This window comes from Vespa velutina, chromosome 2 (genome assembly GCF_912470025.1).
Source record: "Vespa velutina chromosome 2, iVesVel2.1, whole genome shotgun sequence".
Classification (NCBI taxonomy): Eukaryota; Metazoa; Arthropoda; class Insecta; order Hymenoptera; family Vespidae; genus Vespa; species Vespa velutina.
In genome coordinates this window covers 6,378,021-6,399,951 of record NC_062189.1, presented here as the reverse complement: position 1 = coordinate 6,399,951, position 21,931 = coordinate 6,378,021, and the positions used below count along the sequence as shown (strand labels likewise).

At 33.4% G+C, this 21,931-nt stretch overlaps 1 protein-coding gene and 1 long non-coding RNA gene across 4 annotated transcripts in view; one reads left to right on the top strand and one right to left on the bottom strand.

Moving 5' to 3' along the window:
• Positions 1-21,546, top strand: part of LOC124957891 (cell wall protein IFF6-like) — a 72,432-nt gene extending 50,886 nt beyond the window's left edge. The window contains exons 2-5 of one of the 3 annotated variants that reach the window (XM_047515385.1): positions 3,300-3,443; positions 17,697-18,061; positions 19,359-19,489; positions 19,618-21,546. In XM_047515385.1, the coding sequence (XP_047371341.1) occupies positions 18,043-18,061; positions 19,359-19,489; positions 19,618-21,330 (1,863 nt within the window). In that variant the 5' untranslated portion in view covers positions 3,300-3,443; positions 17,697-18,042 and the 3' untranslated portion in view covers positions 21,331-21,546. Of the gene's footprint in view, positions 1-3,171; positions 3,444-17,696; positions 18,062-19,358; positions 19,490-19,617 lie in introns of those variants that run through there. The other 2 variants (XM_047515386.1, XM_047515387.1) reach the window with 2 other exon arrangements.
• On the bottom strand, positions 7,894-11,500 carry LOC124957892. Its single transcript, XR_007103763.1, has 4 exons — positions 11,393-11,500; positions 9,526-9,814; positions 9,304-9,454; positions 7,894-9,204 (listed from the first exon to the last, which is right to left on the bottom strand). It is a non-coding gene; the product is annotated as an uncharacterized LOC124957892 (long non-coding RNA).
• Positions 21,547-21,931: the final 385 nt, after the last annotated feature.

The following is a 21,931-nucleotide window of genomic DNA, read 5'->3' as shown; positions in this document are numbered from 1 at the left end:
AACTACTATTTCTTTCCCTTCAGTTCCTAGTATACTTTGTGGCTTTTCTTTGTATCTGTGTTGAAAGCTCAATGCGAGTTGCTTGACTTCCTGAGACTGCTTAAGAAACTTTTCAAGCCGGTTGTAACGTCGTCTTCCAAGAACTATTTATCCCTCCTTTTTAATTCTTTCTCCTTTTATTTCACTCATTTCTTATTCGATTTTTCATTCCTAAGCATTGATTCAAAATTTGGATTTTTTTTTATATCTCTACTGACATCTTATTATGAAAATCGTATTGTCTCTTTCATTAGATTTAATTCTCATATCCTTTTTCATATATCACATAACATATGTAGTATTCTTCGTATTAAAAGAAAAGAGATAAATTTCTGATATTTAAAAGGAAAGGAATAAAGCTAAATATAACATTTTCAATGATGTATACCTATCATGTTAATTATCTCGGATAAAGATTAATAGATATCGTGTTTGAAAAAAGGTCTTGTTAAATCATCAAGTTAATCGATCAAAGTAATTAACTGAAAAGCATCAATATTTTCACCAATAAATTTATATAGTGACTAATAATAAAAATGATGTAAAAAAGAGAGAGAAAGTAAGTAGCCGTGTCTATTTTATCGTCCCTTGTCTTTATGAGATCATAAATAAGCTTCATAAATTTTTTGAGCCCATCCTTTGACACTTAAATGACTGTTATTAAACCAAGAATAATCTAAAAAGTTAATATTAAAAAAAAAGAAAAGAACACTTATACATATCGCAAAAAATACGTTAAGAAAATCGTAAATGTCGTCACAACGTTCAATATGTTTTTTGTTCGCGGCAAATTTATTCGCGTAAATAAGCGAAACGAGTTTTATCTCGTGGTTCGATGACTACGACCAACGAGTCTTTTTTTTAAAACGGCGATCGAAAGTTTGATATCGAAATAAAATCTCGAAACTTACGGAGCATTTTCGTAGCATCGTGCTCGGTGGGCTTTCGAGAGGCAGTTTATGCCACATAATTGTTCGACCTTATTACTTGTGCAACGGGCTAAGCCGTTGTTACTTTAATGATACGTAATTGTGAAGCCGAAGATAGGCTCGACGATATCGAATCGGACTCTGAAATCTATTGTTACGAGCTGAGAGAGAGAGAGAGAGAGAAACAGAGAGAAAGAGAGAGAGGGAGAGATAGAGAAGGGGAGAGAGAGAGAGAGAGGGAGGGAGGGAGGAAACGATGGCTTCACAGCTATCGAACACCCAGCATCAATCGATTCGAATTATATCACCGATGGAGCAGAAAATGGAGACATTAGCGCTACGAATTAAGATAGTGATCGTAAAATTCGTATATCTGAAAAATGTTTGATAGTAATTTTCGTTTTATCGTTATAATAATCATGATAACTAGAAATATCCAATGTTTAACGTTATATTTTTTCTAAGAGAAATGTCTGGTATCTCGTTTGATTTGAAATATATCAGAAAATATAACGCATAGATTAATGAGAAATATATTCGTAACAAATGATACTTTTATACTTTTATATCACTGAGAGAACAATTACCTTTTCACAAAACCAAACAAAAGCCAGTGATGCAATCAAGTCTGTAAATCCCCTTCCTCCTCCCCCCCCCCACCCCCGGAAGACAATGTAACATTAAAGCATTTCAAACCATCTTGAAAAGCGACCTGCAGATCCACCTGTACGATCCGTTGGTTTTCTCTATACCATCTATTCTCTTCGACGATGCCATCTTTTCATCGGCATTATTTTAACCGTCGTATTTTCTTTTCTCTCTTGTTATAAGACATCGTGCGAAAGAACGAATGGGAGATCATTAGGCATATTGCGAGAAACATTCAATCCATACCGAGTAGTGTATTAATACAACATTTTTCTCAGAAACAATATAACAATATATACGGTCTCGTGTTCCTTTGTTCTTAAGTTACTAAGAATATACTTATATGAACTTTCAACATTTTGATCCTATAGAAATAGACAAAAGAACACTATGTATACATTCGTCTAAGATCATTAAAAAATGATTATTAATTTGAGAAAACTTAACAAAAAAATATTTTGAAAATCACCGCGGTTTGATATCGATTTGTCTTCATCAAATGTATCATTAGAAATCAATGTGAAAACAAATTTGTTGCTCTCTCTCTTTCTCTCTCTGTTGTGATATACTCTAAATTGATCCTTGGCTTGACTAAAACCACAGAAAGTGAACGTGATCCAATTATGTTTCCTTTTAATCTTTCTATCTCTTTCTCTTTTGACGTTTGGGTTTTCTACAATGATGAATCCAAGCATGAATCTCAAACCGCAAAATACATATATATATATATATATATATATATATATATATATATATATATATACATATATGTGTGTGTGTGTATATATATATTATATATAGAGGGTGAGTTTCTCAAATTGAGATTTTTAAATATCTCGAAAACAATGCATTTTTGAAAAGAAATATTGAAACAAAGGAGTAAACATAACAGCATTATTTATTTCCAATTTTTATTTCTAATATTTTATGTAAAAAAAAAACAAAGAATTTTTGTCGAAATTATTTTCATTTATAAAATCTCATTAACTACATTGCAACTAATGATTTGTATCTAAATAGTTCGTTTAAGAATCTTTGCAATTCATACAATCTCAAATCTAGATGAAGGAATAAATGGAAGAACGGACAAAGAGACGAAATAAATGTAAGTAAAAATTTCTAAAAATCAGAAATAGTAGAACCGTTTGTTGTGAGATTATCCGTTGAGTAAGAAGATTCACCTAAAGGAAGACGTTGTCTCGAAGTCGCAGTGTTTATTCTCCTTCTCCCTCCCTCTTTATTCCGCAATACGAAGGAGAGACATTGAGAAAGAGTGGCTCCTTCGTTGTAAGAGAGAAGGAATTTGCGGATCACGTAGACTGCTATCTCGTTGAGAAGCGTCCTACTTCCGAGTGCATAGAATGACGTACTTCCACGAAAGTGTAAATAATAGCTTAGATTTAAACGTGCAATTTAAATCTAAATTTATACACGAGGATCGAAATTTTATTATATTATAACGTTCCCCTACCTTTGTGATTTTTATTTAAGAGAAATAATGTAGGAGATAAATAGAAAAGTGAGAAAAAAAAATTCAATCAAATTTTCAAATATATACGTACATTTGATACGAATTTATGTTAAAATTAAAGAGAAAAAGATATTACCGTGTCGAAAATGATACATGAGAAATAGCATATGTATTTGGCTATCATTGAAATTTCTTATTGTGCTATTTATCAGAAAGACGTCGAGACTTCCGGACGAGACTTTTTAACCTTCTTCTTGCACTCGGTATCGTGGACTCCAACGAGCTGCGAAGAAGGAGAACGAGATAGAGGAGAAGAGGGTGGAAATGAAGAAGGAAAAGAGGGAACCGAAGAGAAGGTAAAGATTCCAGATGCTGTGGAGAAACGTTACGTATACCATGGAGTGGACCTTGCCCGTGATAGCGATAGCAATAGAGATAGCGATCTTCTCTCCGGAAACTTGCCGGTAACGTTATAACTCGTCTTTCTCCTTTGAATAGCTCGAGCATTATACGATTTTCGCAAGCGGAGGAGTACTATCGTCTCTGAGTTCTCTTTCTCTCTCTCTCTTTCTCTTTCTCTTTCTCTTTCTCATTCTCTTTCTCTTTCTCATTCTCATTCTCTCTCTCTTTCTCTTTCTCTTTTCCTTTCTATCTGTTTTTCTCTCATTTCAGTTTTTCTTCATGGACGAAAGGTAACGACGTGACGCGTCCTTGTGAAGCCATCTTTTCTCTTCCTTTCAAAGATATTACTTGAATTTTGTAATAGTATTAGTTTTCTACTTGACCCCATTATTTTCTTCCATTCTCTTGTTTATAACACTGGGACCCGCATCCGTTTGTTACTATTCTTTGTTTGGAAAATAAAACGCTATTTCTTTCGGATAATGTGCTTCTTTAAAAAAGCAATTTCAAGTGGTTAAAGGTCATAGGTCAATAAGTTTTCAAAATCTCTATTCTACAACTTTATTGTTAATTTATCCGAACGAAGTATTGAGCAACTCGAAAAGGATTAACTTTTATTTCAAACGATTCTACTTTCGACTTAATTCTTCCTATTGAAAAGGGTTTCATGTACTAAACCAAGCTATTCTCTTTCAGACAATACCATTACGAGAATGGTCTTTCTTTTTCATTCTATTATAGGTATTCTCTTAGAAATAACATATGAAAATCGTTTAACACGAATTTATTCTTTTGGATGGCAATTAATCCAGTGATATAAGAGACTTTTAAAGTTCCGACATTACATAAAAGACGAGGGACGATTTATTCTATCATTCATTACTCTTCAATCTTAATTACAAAGTTACGAGAGAAACAGTTAGTGCTTACGCAATAGTTTCTTTGCTAACAATCGAGTATTTTTAGAGATAACTAAACGGCTAAGAATATAAAGTGAGCTACGTCTAATGAGATGAATATTTAAAGACTTAATCGTCGCATTGATTGTAAAACATTAAGCAACATTAAATAGCTGAACGATATGCGACTTAATCATTTTATACAAGTATGATTATTAATCTTCGTTGAAGAACTTGTTTACGATCTTCTTTCTTTCATATCAAACATCGTAACATTTTCTACATCAATGATCATATGCAAATGTTCGCATACGTATTGTTTCAACTTTCACGTTAAGTTTCACATGTGAGAAGCATAAGCCTGAAGCATATGTATATACATGCATATAGCTGCCCTTATCGCAATTTATATACGTGCATATTCGTATGAAGTATAATTACGGGGAGATAGATAGATTGAAAGAGAGAGGGAGAGAGAGAGAGAAAGAGAGAGAGAGAAAGAGGGGGAGAGAGAGAGAGAGAGAAAGAGAGAGGGAACGATCGGTACTAGTAGAGCATGGAGTTCATTAAGTCGACGAGTATGGCAAGTATTTACATGACAGGAGTACGTAATTATTTACCTACAGCGATGTACAGAGTGACGCATTACGCTGAGTTTCCTTCGGTCGGATTTGAATAATTACGCTCGATCAGAACACGCAGTTTACTTCTCGCTTCCGTCATTACGAGCTGCCGTTTTGATGAATAATTGACAGATTTATAAGGTGAATTTTATGAAGAATCTCGTCTCGCAACGAATGTCGCTCGTGTCCTTTCTATTATTCAATAGTTAGGGAATGAGTTTAACTTTAGTAGTTATTATTATGAGCCTTAATAATACTTTCGGGGGATAAGAGAAAGAAATAAATTATTCCTCTAAGGAACACTAAGAAAGGCTTTATGGTCGAGAAACTCGCTCGTTATCTATATATTCATTAGTATTTAAATTGTTTATTTGCCTAATTTACTTGAAATTGCTTTAAAAGAATATACGCTTATTTATAATTCTTTTGATTTTTATAAATCGTGTAATGTGATCGCGTTGATCAAAATAAAAATTATCATATTTGAACATATCTATTAAATTTGAAATGATATTTGTCGATTTATTTAATATTATCTGATATTTTAAGCCGATATTTAAACGAATGTTTCACGATCGATCGTGAAACAGGCGACAATAATTTCATAGTACAAGTAAAAAGGCTACTAACGATAATAATAATACTTTGAATATGATGATTGAAAACGATAAAGTATAAAGTATATTTTATCGACAGTGTATGCATCTATGTTATTTCGCATATGTGCATGAATGTACGCGTATGTATACACGTGATGCAAAATAGCAAGAAGGAATAAGTTATCTACGCTATTATCCTGAGGGACAGGAGACGCAACGAGTTCGTTATCGAAGCGCACAGGCTTAATGAGTCGTTGTGTGATAATTTAACGAGCTGCTGGCAGGTTGCCCACATTCATGACACAACACCATTAATTAAGCTGACAGCATTTCAACGGGTGAGCAGAGTCGCGGCCATATAACCGTATCGGACGTAAGGTATAATAATTCAGGTTCCGAGTACGAAGATTGACTCGGCTTTTGTAGTTGGATCGTTTCTCGATCAGTTGGTGTTATCGCTTTACACTTACTCGTCGATCGTCCTTTATCGTCTCCGATCGACTCCTTCGGAGGTAATGGGTCATTCTCGTTTATCACTAACAAAGCTACCTGTGTAAGATAAAACGATTGGTAAATAAATCCGTAAACAAACAGATATCTTTTCGTCATCCTTAACTGATACTTTTGTACTTTATTCATTAGATATTGTTTATTCGTATCATTTGTAATTCTTTAAATCCTTTAACAGCTTGTTAAAATATATTTATTATTCTTACAATATAAATTAATGACCCGACAATGGCAAAGTTATATTTGTTAGAAAGCATTGGAAACTCAGCAAGCTGTCCTATGTGAAATCGATGAAATGCCTAGTATAATTAATCTCTTCCAGATTTCCGCAACGTTAAATCTCTACACTAAAAGTCAGTATAGTACAAGAAATGGCGCAATAAATTTCTTTTGTTCCTCGTTTTAAACAACTACAATAAATATCTCATGAATAAATCAATTTGTTTCTTTATATTAAGTTTAACGAATTAATTTAGCCAATTGTTAGTAGAATATTCTTAATTATTTATCAAAATCATGACAATGACGTTTTTCAATCGTTGTGTAATAATTCCAGAAAAAAGAAATATTAAGATCGACATACCCAATTGGAATGAATTGGATTTGTATTGGCTATTGGTATTGCCGTAGAAAATAATCGAAATAAAATGGTCCCTTGTTTTATTGTTGCTCGTTCGAAGATCAACGTAATGATCGTATTCACGTCTACGATAGGTTAAAGATTGAATTGAAGCAAGTGCCGTGGAAAGTGAAATGTTCTCTCGAATTGTCGTCGCATCGCGTATGCAACACGAACGTCGAGTCGTAATTCACAATGGCTTTTCGTATTACGTACACCGTTATATTACGTCGTAACGTCGTAACGCTGTTGGCAATGTGAATGTATTTTGTAATCAAAGAGAAGCACCTCAATGATACGTACTCATCGAGTTTCGTCGTTCGTATATCTGATTTATACAACACGCGTGTTTGTTGTTTTCTGCCTTTAACGCTTTCATCGATAGTTGATTTAACCGTAATAATGAATGAATATTTTGCTGATCATTTTTTTTTTTTATTGCACAGAAGGATCCTCTTTTCAATTCGAATGTGTTATATCTTCTCTGATTACGTCATCTCTGATTATTATCCAGATCGGATGGAATTTATGATAGGTTTAAATTGGTTAGGATTGATTAAGACAAAGTAATTCGAATAGATGCTGACACCTTAAACCTCCCAAAAGCATAATCCTAATCTTCTCTTGTAACTCTCGCTAGAGACCACCACTGAAATAACTCTTTAAATAATTCCGAAAGCAGCCAGTTCGAGTAAACCTAATTGACATAACTACCGGTTAACGGAACTATTACGTCGAGTGTACATTAATGCCGAGTCAGGTTAACAAGACTAAATTTCGTCCTAGACTGCAATTTCTGTTTCGTAGATATATTTTCACTGGTGCAAGGCTTCTCTACACTAGACAGTTTTCTCTCTTCCTCAACTTTTCTCTCTCTCTCTCTCTCTCTCTCTCTCTCTCTCTCTCTCCCTCTTTCTCTCTTTCTCTTTGCAGCTTAACTCTAAATTAGGCGCTCGTTATGTACATTGGTTCGTTACGTCGGCCGAATTGCATTCTAGCTTTAAGAAAATCAAGATTTACTACCAATTGTGACGTTGTTGATTATTCCGTTTAACATTGAGAACGTATCAAAAATATATCGTTCATGAAAGAATTTGTAGCATTACCAAGAAACTCCATCCCGTTAAATTTTACCAATTATGAAGATTATAACAGGACGATTTCATACTTAGCTTCTTTCATAATTCTAAAGCCGATACTTTTCACTTGAATATCCATTTTTGGAATATTAATGTTATACCTACAGATCCGATTATGTACATACATCTCAGCTTACAAATCCGTTCTGTTATTAGTCGGTATGGTTATGAAAAAAATGGTAAAACTCAATATGGATATAGATACGATAAAGAACAGATGAAGGATGAAATAGGATTATTAAGATCCGCTATGCTATAGTATGGATGTTCGATTGCCGTGAAATCGCATCATCTCGGTTAGTCTCGTAACGTCTCGTTACATTGAAAAAAATTTTGAAAGATTCATTCGAAAACCAACAAACCGCATGTATCCGATTCTAATCAGAAAAATAAGTATGATATTTCTTTAATATCCGTTGGAAGTACGTTATTTCATAGTAAATTTTTTATTGTTAACTATCTCGAAGAACTTACTCAAACGATTAAATATTCCCTAGAGAAAAGATTTACATACCTAAAAAGAACAGAGAGATAAAATCGACACGCATGGCTAACAAAGACGGTAATGACCCACTTATGCGTGCTAATTATAAAATTCTTTTCTTCAATTTATGTTGTTACCAATGATGAATCTAATCTAAAAAAAAAAAAAAAAGAAAAATATCAATGCTTATACATATAATGCATAAATATATGTTCTACGCACGTAGAACATATGTGCGCATATAATATAAGAATAAGAAACTTTAACTGCGTGATAGTTGCAACTATATAATGACACCACACTCGCAATCATCTTCTTGGCTGTATCCAATTCTGACGTGATATATAATCTACCAAGAAGGCATTAGACTGTACCTATATAGTATAAAATATTTCGAGTACATTTATTCTCAGCATTAATCAAGGTCAGGCTATAAGATCGCCACAAGCGTTCTTTTTCTCGAAAGTGCGGACAACGAGCATCTTGGCTCCATGTTCTTCGGACTCATTAGCATTCACACCTCAGAACGATTAAGAGTCTGCCCCATGACCTTTCCCTCGTAATAATTGCTTTCACGATTAATGGAAGTCCAGACTCTCAGTGCTCTTCGACCAAGAGAAGAGGAAGAAGAAGAAGAAGTAGAAGAAGAAGAAGAAGAAGAAGAAGAAGAGAAAGAGAGAAAACAAGAAAAGAAAAGAGAGAAAATCGTGGCAGAAGCTGAAGAAAACTGAAAACTTACTACACTCATCCGCTTTTAAATTCCATCCACGAAGATGCAGTTGGAACGATGCTTTCTAAAGGGTAGAAAACCTGCTTCCTCTTCCCTCCTCCCCTTTGGCAACCTGCCGAAAGAACGTACTTTTTCTCTGCCTCTGCATGCGTTTTTATGTTTTCTTTTACTCTATTTTTTTACTTTTTATATCGTCTTGGAAGATACTTACTTCGAACTGTCTTTCCAATCGTCTTAATTAACTGATGATTATCAAGATATACTTATTTCATCTTTACTAAAAGATAGATCAAACGGTTCGTTTTTCATTGTTCAGTTTTGAGATAAATAAGGTGGAGTCATTGGTATATAGAATTAAAATTCTGTAAAATTATATAAAATTTCGTTTCTGTTATATTATACTCGTTAGATGAAATATATTATATAGTCTTACACTTCACAAAGGGAATCTTCATCTTTTACCATGGGATCACCAGACAGTCTGCAAATCTTTCCTAGCTCGCTATTACACTTAGGGCGGTGTGATAAGTCGCCGGTATTATTGCTGACAATTAGTCACGCTCCACGATACAGTTCGTCGTTTCCCAAGTGTACGTGAGGTGGATGTATTCTCTGTGCAGGTAGGCGCGTAGAAATGGAAGAGGAACGATGAAACGCGTCACGAGCTTTCGAAGCCAAATTCCCACGGGCATTGTGGTCATAGGTTGATTGGTGCTCCATTCCTGAAAGAATATCGATCGTTTGAGAAATCAAATGTAGCAATTAAAAGAAGAATGTAATCCGAAAGTTCGAAAAATTCGTAACATTTTAAAAATGATTTTTAAATAACAATTTCGAAATAGTTGAAATAATTTTATATAATTTATTTTTTTTTTTTTTTTTTTTTTTTTTTTTTACTTTTCATCATTTCTCGTTATTTTTAATCGAAGATAGAATTGTAAGAAAATAGAAAATAGAATTGTTAAACTGAAGACTTTGGATAAAATAATAAATCATAAAAAGAAGAATCAAAAGGTATAAAATTCTTTTAATAAATAATATTCTTGTAATAAACAAATGATATATTTATTATAAACATAATCTATACAAAACAGTTACTCATTAATTATCATTGACATATCAAGAAATGATTAGCGACAATCGATAATTCGATTCATTGTTCATTAGCGATTCATTGTCGGCATATTCCATTTACACAATCAATTCATAATTATCCGTACGAAGTGCTAATAAAGTATTTCATATAATCGAATCGATCTTTTCTAACAGACATAATCACTGATAAATGATAACGGTGAAAATGACCGATCAAAATTTCCAGGTAATTTGATAAAACAGACAGAGAATCAAAATGACAGGGTAATCATTTCTACTTTGTGACATAAATTTTACAAGATATTTAAATATGATCGAAATAGAAATTAGAGGTTTATGATCTGTACTAGAGACATGATAATAAAAGTGATCCCTCAACGTTATACTAATAGGAATCGAATTCAGATATTGTAATTCATGGAACAACCGGAGAATTATAATCATGCGGTAAATCGTCTTACGATTTACAATGGTCTTAAGAGTTGGATCAAGTTTGCAAATAATATTGCAGTCGATCATTACGATATATGTAATCTGTCACGTAACGAAAGTCGCACAATGATACATATATTTAGATCAGGTTGCTGATTTTTTCAGTGTATAATACCATTCTATTGATAAGAAATTCATTAATTACAAAGACACTTTATTATCAACAAGATCTCACGTAATAAGAAATAAAAAAAAAGAAATAAAGAATAAGCACAATTAAAACATTTAAATTCACGAAGATCTTACTAAGATGCAAGTTCATTTAGAGATATAAAAATAGTAGAAAAATCGGACAAGAAATTTCATCTCAAAGAGGCGTTCAACTATCCGGAACAGTTCTTCAGATTGAGAAAGCTGGTGGATGAAGCAAAGGAATCCCATCATTCTGTCGCAAGAGCTCACCAGTCTTCCTTATCCTCGTCTTACTTCAAACGTAGGAAACAACAATTTCTCCGAATCATTGTCTTCAAATGCGACAATGATCGATGAGCTAAGCCAGCAAGGACAATGTGTGGCATTTCTCCATGGTATTATGTTATGGTATGTATCTTACGATATAATGGAATATAGATATACATACACGTCTATATATAAATATATATATATATATATATACATATATATATATATACATATTCATATAGATATAAGAACAGTGTTATCTACACAGAGAATTCAAATATACCTATAATACATAGACGTAAGGTACTTACTTACGACGCTTCTCCAAGCTTCCGGGATAGCTACAGCACTCGGCACTGTCATTAGACTAATTATACGTTGCTTGTACGGTGTCTCTGCCGTATCTGCCAAGGCCCAGACCCACCATCACCTCTATCGCCACCTCTACCGTCGCTACCACCACTAGCGCCAATAGTAACAACAACAAATGTTGCGACAACCGTCGTTCTCCCTCCTTCATTAGTATCAACACCGCTGAACCATATTATCTCGCCATAGAAACGCGAGAAACACGAGTTTGTATACTCTTAGCTTGTTTTGATATCGACATCTGGTTAAATTTTATATTCTAGTTAAAAATGAAAAACGATAGAAATAAAATAATAAATATTGTATTGTATTAAAATATTCCAAATGTATTGAATATTAAATATTTTTATGTATTTATATATCGGTATGACGAAAATGTATTAAAATTAAAAACAATGAGAGATCGATTGTCGTGAATCGTATCAATTTTTGTATAATTTAATTTAAAATCATAACTGACCAAGTAGAAAATTATTTTAACCATAGCTACAATTAAATTATGATCTATATTTACACGTTTCATCCTCTAGCTGATAAAGGAATCTTAAAAGAGTCATTAGCGAAGTGAGAATGCCTGACAAATGATCACATTAATCACCTAGAATGCTCCGTACACAGGGCGGTCAAAGACGAATGATGACGACCGCATAGGACGACGACGACGATGACAATGTCGAATAAAGAGAAGAAACGACTATGACCGAAAAGGACCGATGATAATAACGACGAGGGCGGCGAAGATTGAAGAGGACCGACAACAACGACGACAGAAGACGCTCGACGACGAAACCAGCCAAAGATGCTCAATAACGATAGCAGTTGAAAACGGACGACGACAACGACGACTACGTCGATGACGATGGAGGCCGAAAATGACGATGGTGACGATGCCAATGGCTGTGGCAGCGTTGGCGGACAAAAATAGCCGAAGGACATTTTTGGTAATATTCGGGTATCTTCGTTAAATTTTGGCAATCTTTGGCAATATTTGGGTTTCTCTATCAAATTTTGACAATCTTCGGCTATCTTCAGCTATTTTTGGTAATTTTTGAAAAAAGTCGCTGTCGTCATCGTCGTCGTCGTCGTCATATTACACTTGATGAAATGTTCAATGACCGACTGTATAGATTTTTCAATTGTTTTACGCTCTTGGTTACGAGTTTTGGTTTCGAAGATCAACGTCATTTTAACGTCATGTTATTATACATATTTGAATGTATTTTTTGAACAATAAAAAAAAATTTAATTATGTGTCAAAAAAACAGAGATGGCCTTGATAACTCCAAAAAAATGACCTTGAGAAAATAATATATGGATATTGATCTTTTGACACCATATACATTACGTAAATATATTTTTTACATTTCAATAAACCGAAGAGATATTTAGGTGACTTTATTTAAAAGGACCACCGTGTATAACTATGACGAAATTTCATAGTATCATTTGACTTTATCATCGTTCATTCAGCAAATGTCGCATCGCATAGAATGGATACCTATCAATAAAATTATACAAAGTCTAAAATTATAATGTACAAACGCTTTCTTTGATAACCTTTATTTCACATTCAAAAACTATCAAGTGAAGTCCGTTTGATGCTAAATTGGATCAATTAGAAAATATTCCGTACGAAATTATAACAGTTATTAATTTTATTTATGTAATAATATTTGATGAAATAAAAAATAGTAGAAAATAATAATAGGAATAATGAAGATACATTCATAATTAAAATCATTATTATTTTAATTTTTAACAAACGGGTTAATGAAATTTCTACAACAGACGATTTATTCGACGAGCAAGTTTACTACTGGATGCGGTCACTTTCGTAGGCGTGAAAGTGATAATGTATATGTATACCTACCTCTGAAATAATAGCCATAAATCTATCAAACTCGGATAAGGAGGCATTTAATTTCACTTACAATTTGCTTTGACATGTAGCGGACGGATCGCAATATATCGCGGCTGAAATGTTAACTATTTCTTCTCGCTTCGGTCCGTTCAGTCTCTTATCCGCATTTTCCGCCGATTAAGCGTTCACCGTCGGTAGTAACTCGAGATCTCGAATTACGCGGCGCTCCTAGTCCTTCTGGAAAAAGATAATAAATCGTTCGTCATGGGAAAATTAATGTTACTCGTCGCCTGGATTTAATGCCTTCAGAGAAACATTAGAAACATATTGAAATTAAGAACTTCTGAAAATCATTGTTTTATTTCAATTGAATTAATTCTTATGGAGTCGCATACAATATTATTTGACATTCGAAATTTTATAAAGTAAAGGAAAAAATCTGACGATCACAATTTATATGTTTAATATGTTGAACGGTTATATATTTAATCCGTCACATTAGCGATAGATTTATCATATTGTATGAATGTGAGAATCGCAAGGCGCGTCTGTTTTTAACTGACAGCCGACAAGTGCACAGCTGGAGGCAATCTTGCAACGCCAGATCCTAAGATATAATTTACACACATATCGATGGAAATTAGATATCAGCCGACATAACACTCTCGAATATTAGCGTTCTTCGAAAGAACGTAAATTGATCGGCTAAACGAGATTTCCTTATGCTCCTTCTTTTCGCTTTGTTCATGTCACAACTATAACGTTGATAGATCTAATCTTTTCTATCGAAGCAATAAAATCGATTTGTTAGATCATTGAACTAGATACATGCAAAATTATCTTTTTCCGTAATTATATAAACTTATGGAACAACGAACGCAAAGTTTACTGCGATTATTCTATTATCACAAATCTATGTTAAGAATTATAACAACGTATTATTTCTGATTATCGAAGATAAGTTTCGTATATGAAGCTTTAAACCATATGTACACTGTAGGTGTGAAGGATTAAGGAATGATTAGAAATGCTGATGTAAAATGAAACAAGACAAAGCATATACTTTAATAATACATAAGCAAACGAATGATCGATCGGTTGTATATAGAAAACGATTGAGAAAGAGAGAGGTATAGAATATGGTTATTCGATATAGCCATGCGATTCAATCTCTATCTAATCGTATGGAATAGTAGAATGGGTACTGGATCGATACCACACCTTCTTTTTCTGTTATTTCAAATCCTGGTGCACGTTTGATTTTTTATTCCTAGTCCTGGTTTGAAATATATGCAAATAACTGTGAACAAAAAAAAAAGAGAGTTAGAAAAAAAATGATCGAACGTCTGTTTGTCTGGTTAGATCTGAATTGCTTTCCATATTAATTTTCAGAGAAAGCGACCGCTACAGTCCTCTCCATGAAACTACCGGAACGCAATGCATTATTCTGCATAGGAATAGACAGTAAATCGGATGAAACATCATAGTCCGTAAACTTGATTTCACGAATTTCATTTTAAATATGATTATATCGAACATTGTAATTCCGTTCGTCTTGAGACACGTTATATTCGATTTACCCTGGAAACAAATCGATCGATATTACTGTTTTAAATAAAAATGTAATATTATCACGCGAAAAAAAAAAGAGAAGATACAAATTTGAGAAGACCTTCGCCGTCGTGAAAGTTGAAAATGAACAAAGAGTTCGATCAGCATATGTAAAGATTTGAACTTGTTTATATTTATTGGTTAACGAACTGAAAACAATACTTGATAAAAACGTAAACAATCGAGTTATAATGAAAATATATATATATATATATATATATTTTTGCGATTATTTATATTTTTTCAAACATTATTTTCAACGACGTATTTTCTCATACGTCGTCAAAATTTTTTTTCGTAACAAGGTACATTTCCTTTAGTCAACATTCATTCGAATTAATGCAAGTAATAACAATAATATTACGGCAATCTTAATGGCCCAGAAAGTTCTAATAATTTTGAAGGAAATTGTAATTTCTCATCTGAGAAATTCGGAAAGGCGACAATGACTTAACTAGGTAAACGCAATTACTCACAATAATCAAATATGCACTATGTGCCCACTGGTGAAACACGGAAGCTGCTTTGCAAGAGTAAACATTCTACTGGAAGTTCTCCAAACGATAAATTCTTCTCAACGGATTGAGAACTCGAATCCACGCTTCGCCAATTCTAATGTACCAACTCTGATATACGTCATTCGCACGCGCGCATCTAAGAATTTTAATTAAATTAGTCATGAAATATTTATTCGCACCAATTTATGTTCATCGAAATGTTATTGTAATGCTATTTACGTAGAATGTATTTCTTTTTCTTTTTTTTTTTTTTTTTTTTTTTTTTTTTAAATAAAAAATGATTTTTCTCATATAAGGAGACTTTTGAATCACCTTGTACATTGAATGATTTACTTATAACTCTTTCCAATTATAATATATTCACATCAGAAATTTAATTTAATCTATTACATCAAATTAACGTAAAAACGATAATAATATATACGAGAATAATATTTTTTCGAGTAGATCTTGCTTACGTTCTGGAAACGTTATTGAAAAATGACATTATATCATTTTTTGTATAGATTCACAATAAATTTAAATGTATTTAAAATTATGGAAAAGGATAGATCGATTGATTCGATAAATTATAAATTGATATTGCGTTAACTCGAACAGATCATTGATAATTCAATCGATTCCGATAAAAGAGTATTCGATACATTCTGTTCATTCGAACGGACTATCCGTATCTTGTAAATAATAGAAAGTACCAGGGATCCGTCAGGATAATTAAATTTTCATCGATCGATCGTTCACGATGTCCCACCTAAGCTCAGACGAATCGAATGGAAAATGTCAATGACCTCGTCCAACATGTCTTTTTCGGACAATATGTCTCTTTATAAACTCGAACGATAAAAATTCGCTATATCTTTTTCGCAGCTAAGCAAACTTTCTTAGGAAATGATAATACAAAAATCATGGAATTTTAATTAAGACAGCAATTTATAATAAAATTCCACTTATCCATAGAAATAATTGCCTCGATTCGGCTCCTACAAGGTTACAAATATTTTTAATTATTCTGTAACTGCTCCTACCATTCGTAACTGCCTCTATTCTACGCGGTTATAATGAAATCTCGAGAACTTTAATTTCCTCTTTTATGGAAGTCTCCGTTTGCAAAAAGATTCTCGGAATTTATCATTGTTAAAAAAAAAGGAAAGAACAAGAAAAGATAGAGAAGAAGAGGAGTAGGTATCTCTTAATGCGCTTTGCACACGCTACTCTCTCCCTCTCTCTCTTTCTTTCTTCTATCTATCTCTCTCTCTCTCTCTCTCTCTCTTTCTCTCCGTTCACCTGTGTATTATTATTATTATTATTAAAACTTACATTTACGTTAGAACAGGGGAGCATAAAAAGGAAAATATATTTACTTTCATAAGAACAACTTTCTGTGTACCATCTTAATGATATTTTGACAAGTGTTTTGGCATCTTCATCGTAATGTACATTTCTGTCGTTTGTGTTATCGTTTCGTTTGTAAATTATAACTAAATAATAATTTTTTGTTTAATTTGTAAAATAAATTTTTAAATCCTCGGTTAGTCCAGTATATCTCGAAGTAACCCGCATATAAGCGAGAATTAAATATTGCTTTAAATATTTCATTCGAAATGTCATCTGTTTGACATTACGATTAACAAAGTAACAAGGTACTAAATAAACGATGTATGAAGAGTCGATTAGATAATCAAAAAATACTTTTCATAATATATTTGAAATACGGAAATGATTAAACAAAAATAATAATAATTATAATTAAAAATAATTATAAAATGATTAAAATAAAATAATTTAAATTATATATTTAAAAGAAATAATTATAAACCAATTCCATATAAATCTTAATTAAATTATATTCAAGTTATAATGAAATTTTGTTTACATTTATCCCGAAAGATGAAACTTAGATTATTAATGATAAAAAAAAAAAAAAATGAAAAGAATTCGAAGATTTTTGTTAGATCCTTTTAAAAAATTTAACCAACGACAAACGTAAACGTTGCAGTGTTGAAATCGACAGGAGTTTTATCAAACTCTCGAGTAAGAGGGAACTCCTATTAGGTCGCATTTCCGAAATCCTTTCGGAATCCTAGTAGGATAGTCTGTGCTATCGAAACGTTCGCTTCGACATAGTGGAGACTCAAAGAAAAGGTAGATAGAGACAGAGAAAGAGAGAGAGAGAGAGAGAGAGAGAGAGAGAGAGAGAGACAGAGAGAGAGAGAGAGAGAGAGAAAGTGCTAGTACTCGGACTAACGTCTCTTCCAGCCACTGCACTTTTGCCTCTCATGCTTCGTCCTCCTTGGGGACAAGATGAAAGAACTCGAGCGAGGAGGAACGAGCAAGAGGAAAAGGGGTTTGGGATACAAAAGAAAATAACGGAGTAACTTCATCCAAAGCAGCCAACTGGAAAATAGCTAATATTCTAAGACATTGGCGACATCGTGACCAAGATGGCTTCCAACTTGCGAGCGAGCATGTATTTCTTATTCACCAGCAAGCACTCCTTTTGTGGTTCGGAAGAAGTGACACTTACCTAAAGGATCACTCCAACGAAGGAACACCACGAGCAACAACGTGAACTCATTCTGACGTTTCAATCCGATTTCCTGGCATGAAATTTGGAAAACAAGGTCTCTCTGAATATCCAAGAAATTCGGATTTTTTGAATGTCTACTAAAGAAAAGAAAAATCGTCTAATAAAAATTTAACTTTTAAATTGGTTTTCTTATATACCCGTAGAAAATTTCTTTCCTTTGTTAATAAAAAGAAAAAAAAAAAAAAAAAAAAAGAAATGACTGACATTTTCGTACAATTTCTGAATTCTATCTCTCATTAATAATAAACCTTTCTTAAATACACAAGAGAAGAAAAATAAAAGAGAAAAATAGAAGTAAGAAGAAGAAAGATAGTATGTAACAAGTAAGATAAAAAGATGAGGTACTCCAGTCTCACAATTATCATAAAATGCAAGTGCATCTTCATTATTTGACATAAGATTTATTAAATTCATGGTTATATTTTATTACGCTTACTTTCGCATCATAGTCATTTCTACCTTTACCTTCTTCAACATCTTTAACTTCGCTTAACCTTCTCACATGACCTCCTTATCACGATTTCGCGAGCTAAAATAATTTAGTCAATGAAACTATGTTCTTTTCATATTTGTCGATATCAAGTACAAGACCAAAGTAAGAATTGACAGTAACAATGACGATACTTATCATTTTTTTTTTTAGAAATTAATGTTTCTAGATACTTTTATCATGATACTATAGATAAGGAAAACTCGTAAGGAAATTAATCATATAAGCTGTTAATAAAGTGAAGTAATTTAAGACAAGAGGTAGTTATTTTTTTATGAACTTTGATTAACTATCAGTAAATCTGTTTCATGGCTTGTTAGAATGTCGTAGGAATATTTCATGCCATAAATGTTAATCTCTGATCTGATATTCCCTTTCATTCGTTTTTTCATCTCAAAGAAAGATTTAAAAAATGAAAAAAATGAGAAACATATTTGAGAAAATATAAATTGCTTAGCTCAATCTCGATAAAACCGTATTGATTTTCTCCTTTACGTACTATCGTTAAAGAAAACAATTCTAAAGTCAATTGGCATTAATCAGTCGAGTGATCTTATTTAATTATTTCTATTTCAGACAGATTTTGAATACGTAAACGAATCTTAGTATTTATAATAAAAATATTTAGAATACTTTTTAACAACAAAATTTTCAACCAAGAGTAAGTTCCTCCACAAAATTATAAACTATAAATATAATTCAAATATAGCAGAATATAATTTTCTAAAATAGAAGTTATCACTTGTCATAACAAAATATCAAACCGATAAGATAACAATTTTACAAAAAGAACAACTACATTTGGACACTTATGTTTTTACAATTGCATACTGTTGCGCAGGAGGATGTATATATAATCTAGAATACATTCGGAACAGCACATCAGTTCTTCCAAAATCGACAACAATGAAGATCTACCTCCTTTTCTTGGCGGCATTTGTCGCAACTGTACTAGCTAGACCTAGCGGAAAGGTAAAGAAATATACAATAGAACATATAATTAACTTCTTATAAATCTATAAAAAATAATAAATACATATGAAAAGTAATTGCTATTAGGATTAATTACATATTTATAAAATGTATTGAAAAAAAAACAGGAAAGCAACGCTGAAGTAAGTGCCGCAGCAAACGCAGCAGGAAGCTGTAGCGAAAACGCATTATCTGATGCTATACCTGAGGATTTAGGACAAGACAGACTGCTAAATGATGGAACTGAATCTGCTCTACAAGATGGCGATGCAAATTCTCCCTTATCACAATGGGACAGGAGAGCAAGACTATCTGATACAAAAGCTAGTGCCATAACTTCCGCTTCGTCACTATCAAGCAACTTGCAAAGGAATATAAAATCATCCGATACAATAGCTAATGCTGCAGCTTCAGCCTCGACACAAGCGAGCATCTTGGGAAAGAGAGCAAGAAGATCATCAAATGCAGAAGCTAGTGCTGCAACTTCAACCTCGTCACAAGCGGACAGCGGAAAAAATAAAGACGCATGTGCACCTGATGCAATAGCTGGTGCTGCAGCTTCAGCCTCGTCACAAGCGAGCATCTTGGGAAAGAGTGCAAGAAGATCATCAAATGCAGAAGCTAGTGCTGCAACTTCAACCTCGTCACAAGCGGACAGCGGAAAAGATACAGACGCAAGTGGATCTAATGCAATAGCTGGTGCTGCTGCTTCAGCCTCGTCACAAGCGAGCAGCTTGGGAAAGAGAGTAAGAAGATCATCAAATGCAGAAGCTAGTGCTGCAACTTCAACCTCGTCACAAGCGGACAGCGGAAAAAATACAGACGCAAGTGCATCTGATGCAATAGCTGGTGCTGCAGCTTCAGCCTCGTCACAAGCGGACAGCGGAAAAAATAAAGACGCATGTGCATCTGATGCAATAGCTGGTGCTGCAGCTTCAGCCTCGTCACAAGCGAGCAGCTTGGGAAAGAGAGTAAGAAGATCATCAAATGCAGAAGCTAGTGCTGCAACTTCAACCTCGTCACAAGCGGACAGCGGAAAAAATACAGACGCAAGTGCATCTGATGCAATAGTTAGTGTTGCAGCTTCAGTCTCGTCACAAGCGGACAGCGGAAAAGGTAAATCCGCAGGTGAATCTAATGCAGAAGCTAGTGCTGCAGCTTCAGCCTCATCACAAGCGGACAGCGGAAAAGGTAAATCCGCAAGTGAATCTAATGCAGAAGCTAGCGCTGCAGCTTCAGCCTCATCACAAGCGGATAGAGGAAAAGATAAAGACGCAAGTGCATCTAATGCAGAAGCTAGTGCTATAGCTTCAACTTCGTCACAAGCAGGCAGCGGAAAAGGTAAATCCACAAGTGAATCTAATGCAGAAACTAGCGCTGTAGCTTCAGCCTCGTCACAAGCGAACAGCGGAAAAGATAAATCCACAAGTGATTCTAATGCAGAAGCTAGCGCTGCAGCTTCAGCCTCGTCACAAGCGGATAGAGGAAAAGGTAAAGACGCAAGTGAATCTAATGCAGCAGCTTGGGCTGCCTCCGCATCTTCACAATCAGACAATGGAAAGAGCAAAAATGCAAGTGGATCTGATGCAGAAGCTAGGACTACGGGTTTAGCTTTGTCACGATCGGACAGCGAAAGTGCCAAAGACGCATGTGAATCTGATCCAGAATCTAAAAATTCACTTTCAGCATCTTTACGAGGGGATAGAAGAAGAAGCAGTAGTGGAATAGAAGCTCTTTCAGGAGCTTGGGCTTCAGCAGCGTCCTCAGCACTAAATCGTCCAAATGGCTTATTTGGAAGTTTAAGTAATACACTCAGTGGTGGCATTGTCAGAGCAAACTAAATTATATCAAACTTCTTCTGTTCAACATTAATTTCAAATATAGTTAATATTATGATAATTTTTCACATATATATCCTATAGATTCTATCATCGCGCAAATCTATTGTTTAATGTAATGGCTAATTTAATACTTTATGATATAAAAGTGCATATTTTGTGGGTTAAACAAAGAATATTTTACTCTAATAAAATTAACGGTAGTATTTTATAATAGATAATACGTCATTTAGTTTAATTCTTAATTATTATATTATATATTGTATATTATGCATTGTTTAATAAATTAAATATAACTTGGTAAATTGCAAATACTTAATACCTAATTCTTTTCTATTTCCTTCTATACTTTTATTTATAATTTAAAAAGCGATTAACACGCAAATGTGCTATGTGCCATTAAAGGCATGAAAAATATTTATTTAGACGTAATCTTAATGTTTCACTGTAGTTTAAAATTCTTCAAAAATTATGAAATAATGAAATACTAATGTTGTTGAACATTTTTTAATGTTTTTCTTTAGATTTGTCAGAAAATAAAAATGAAGAATTTTAATTCTTTCATGAATGTTAAGCCGCCATAGAAGAGCCGAAAAGAGCGAAT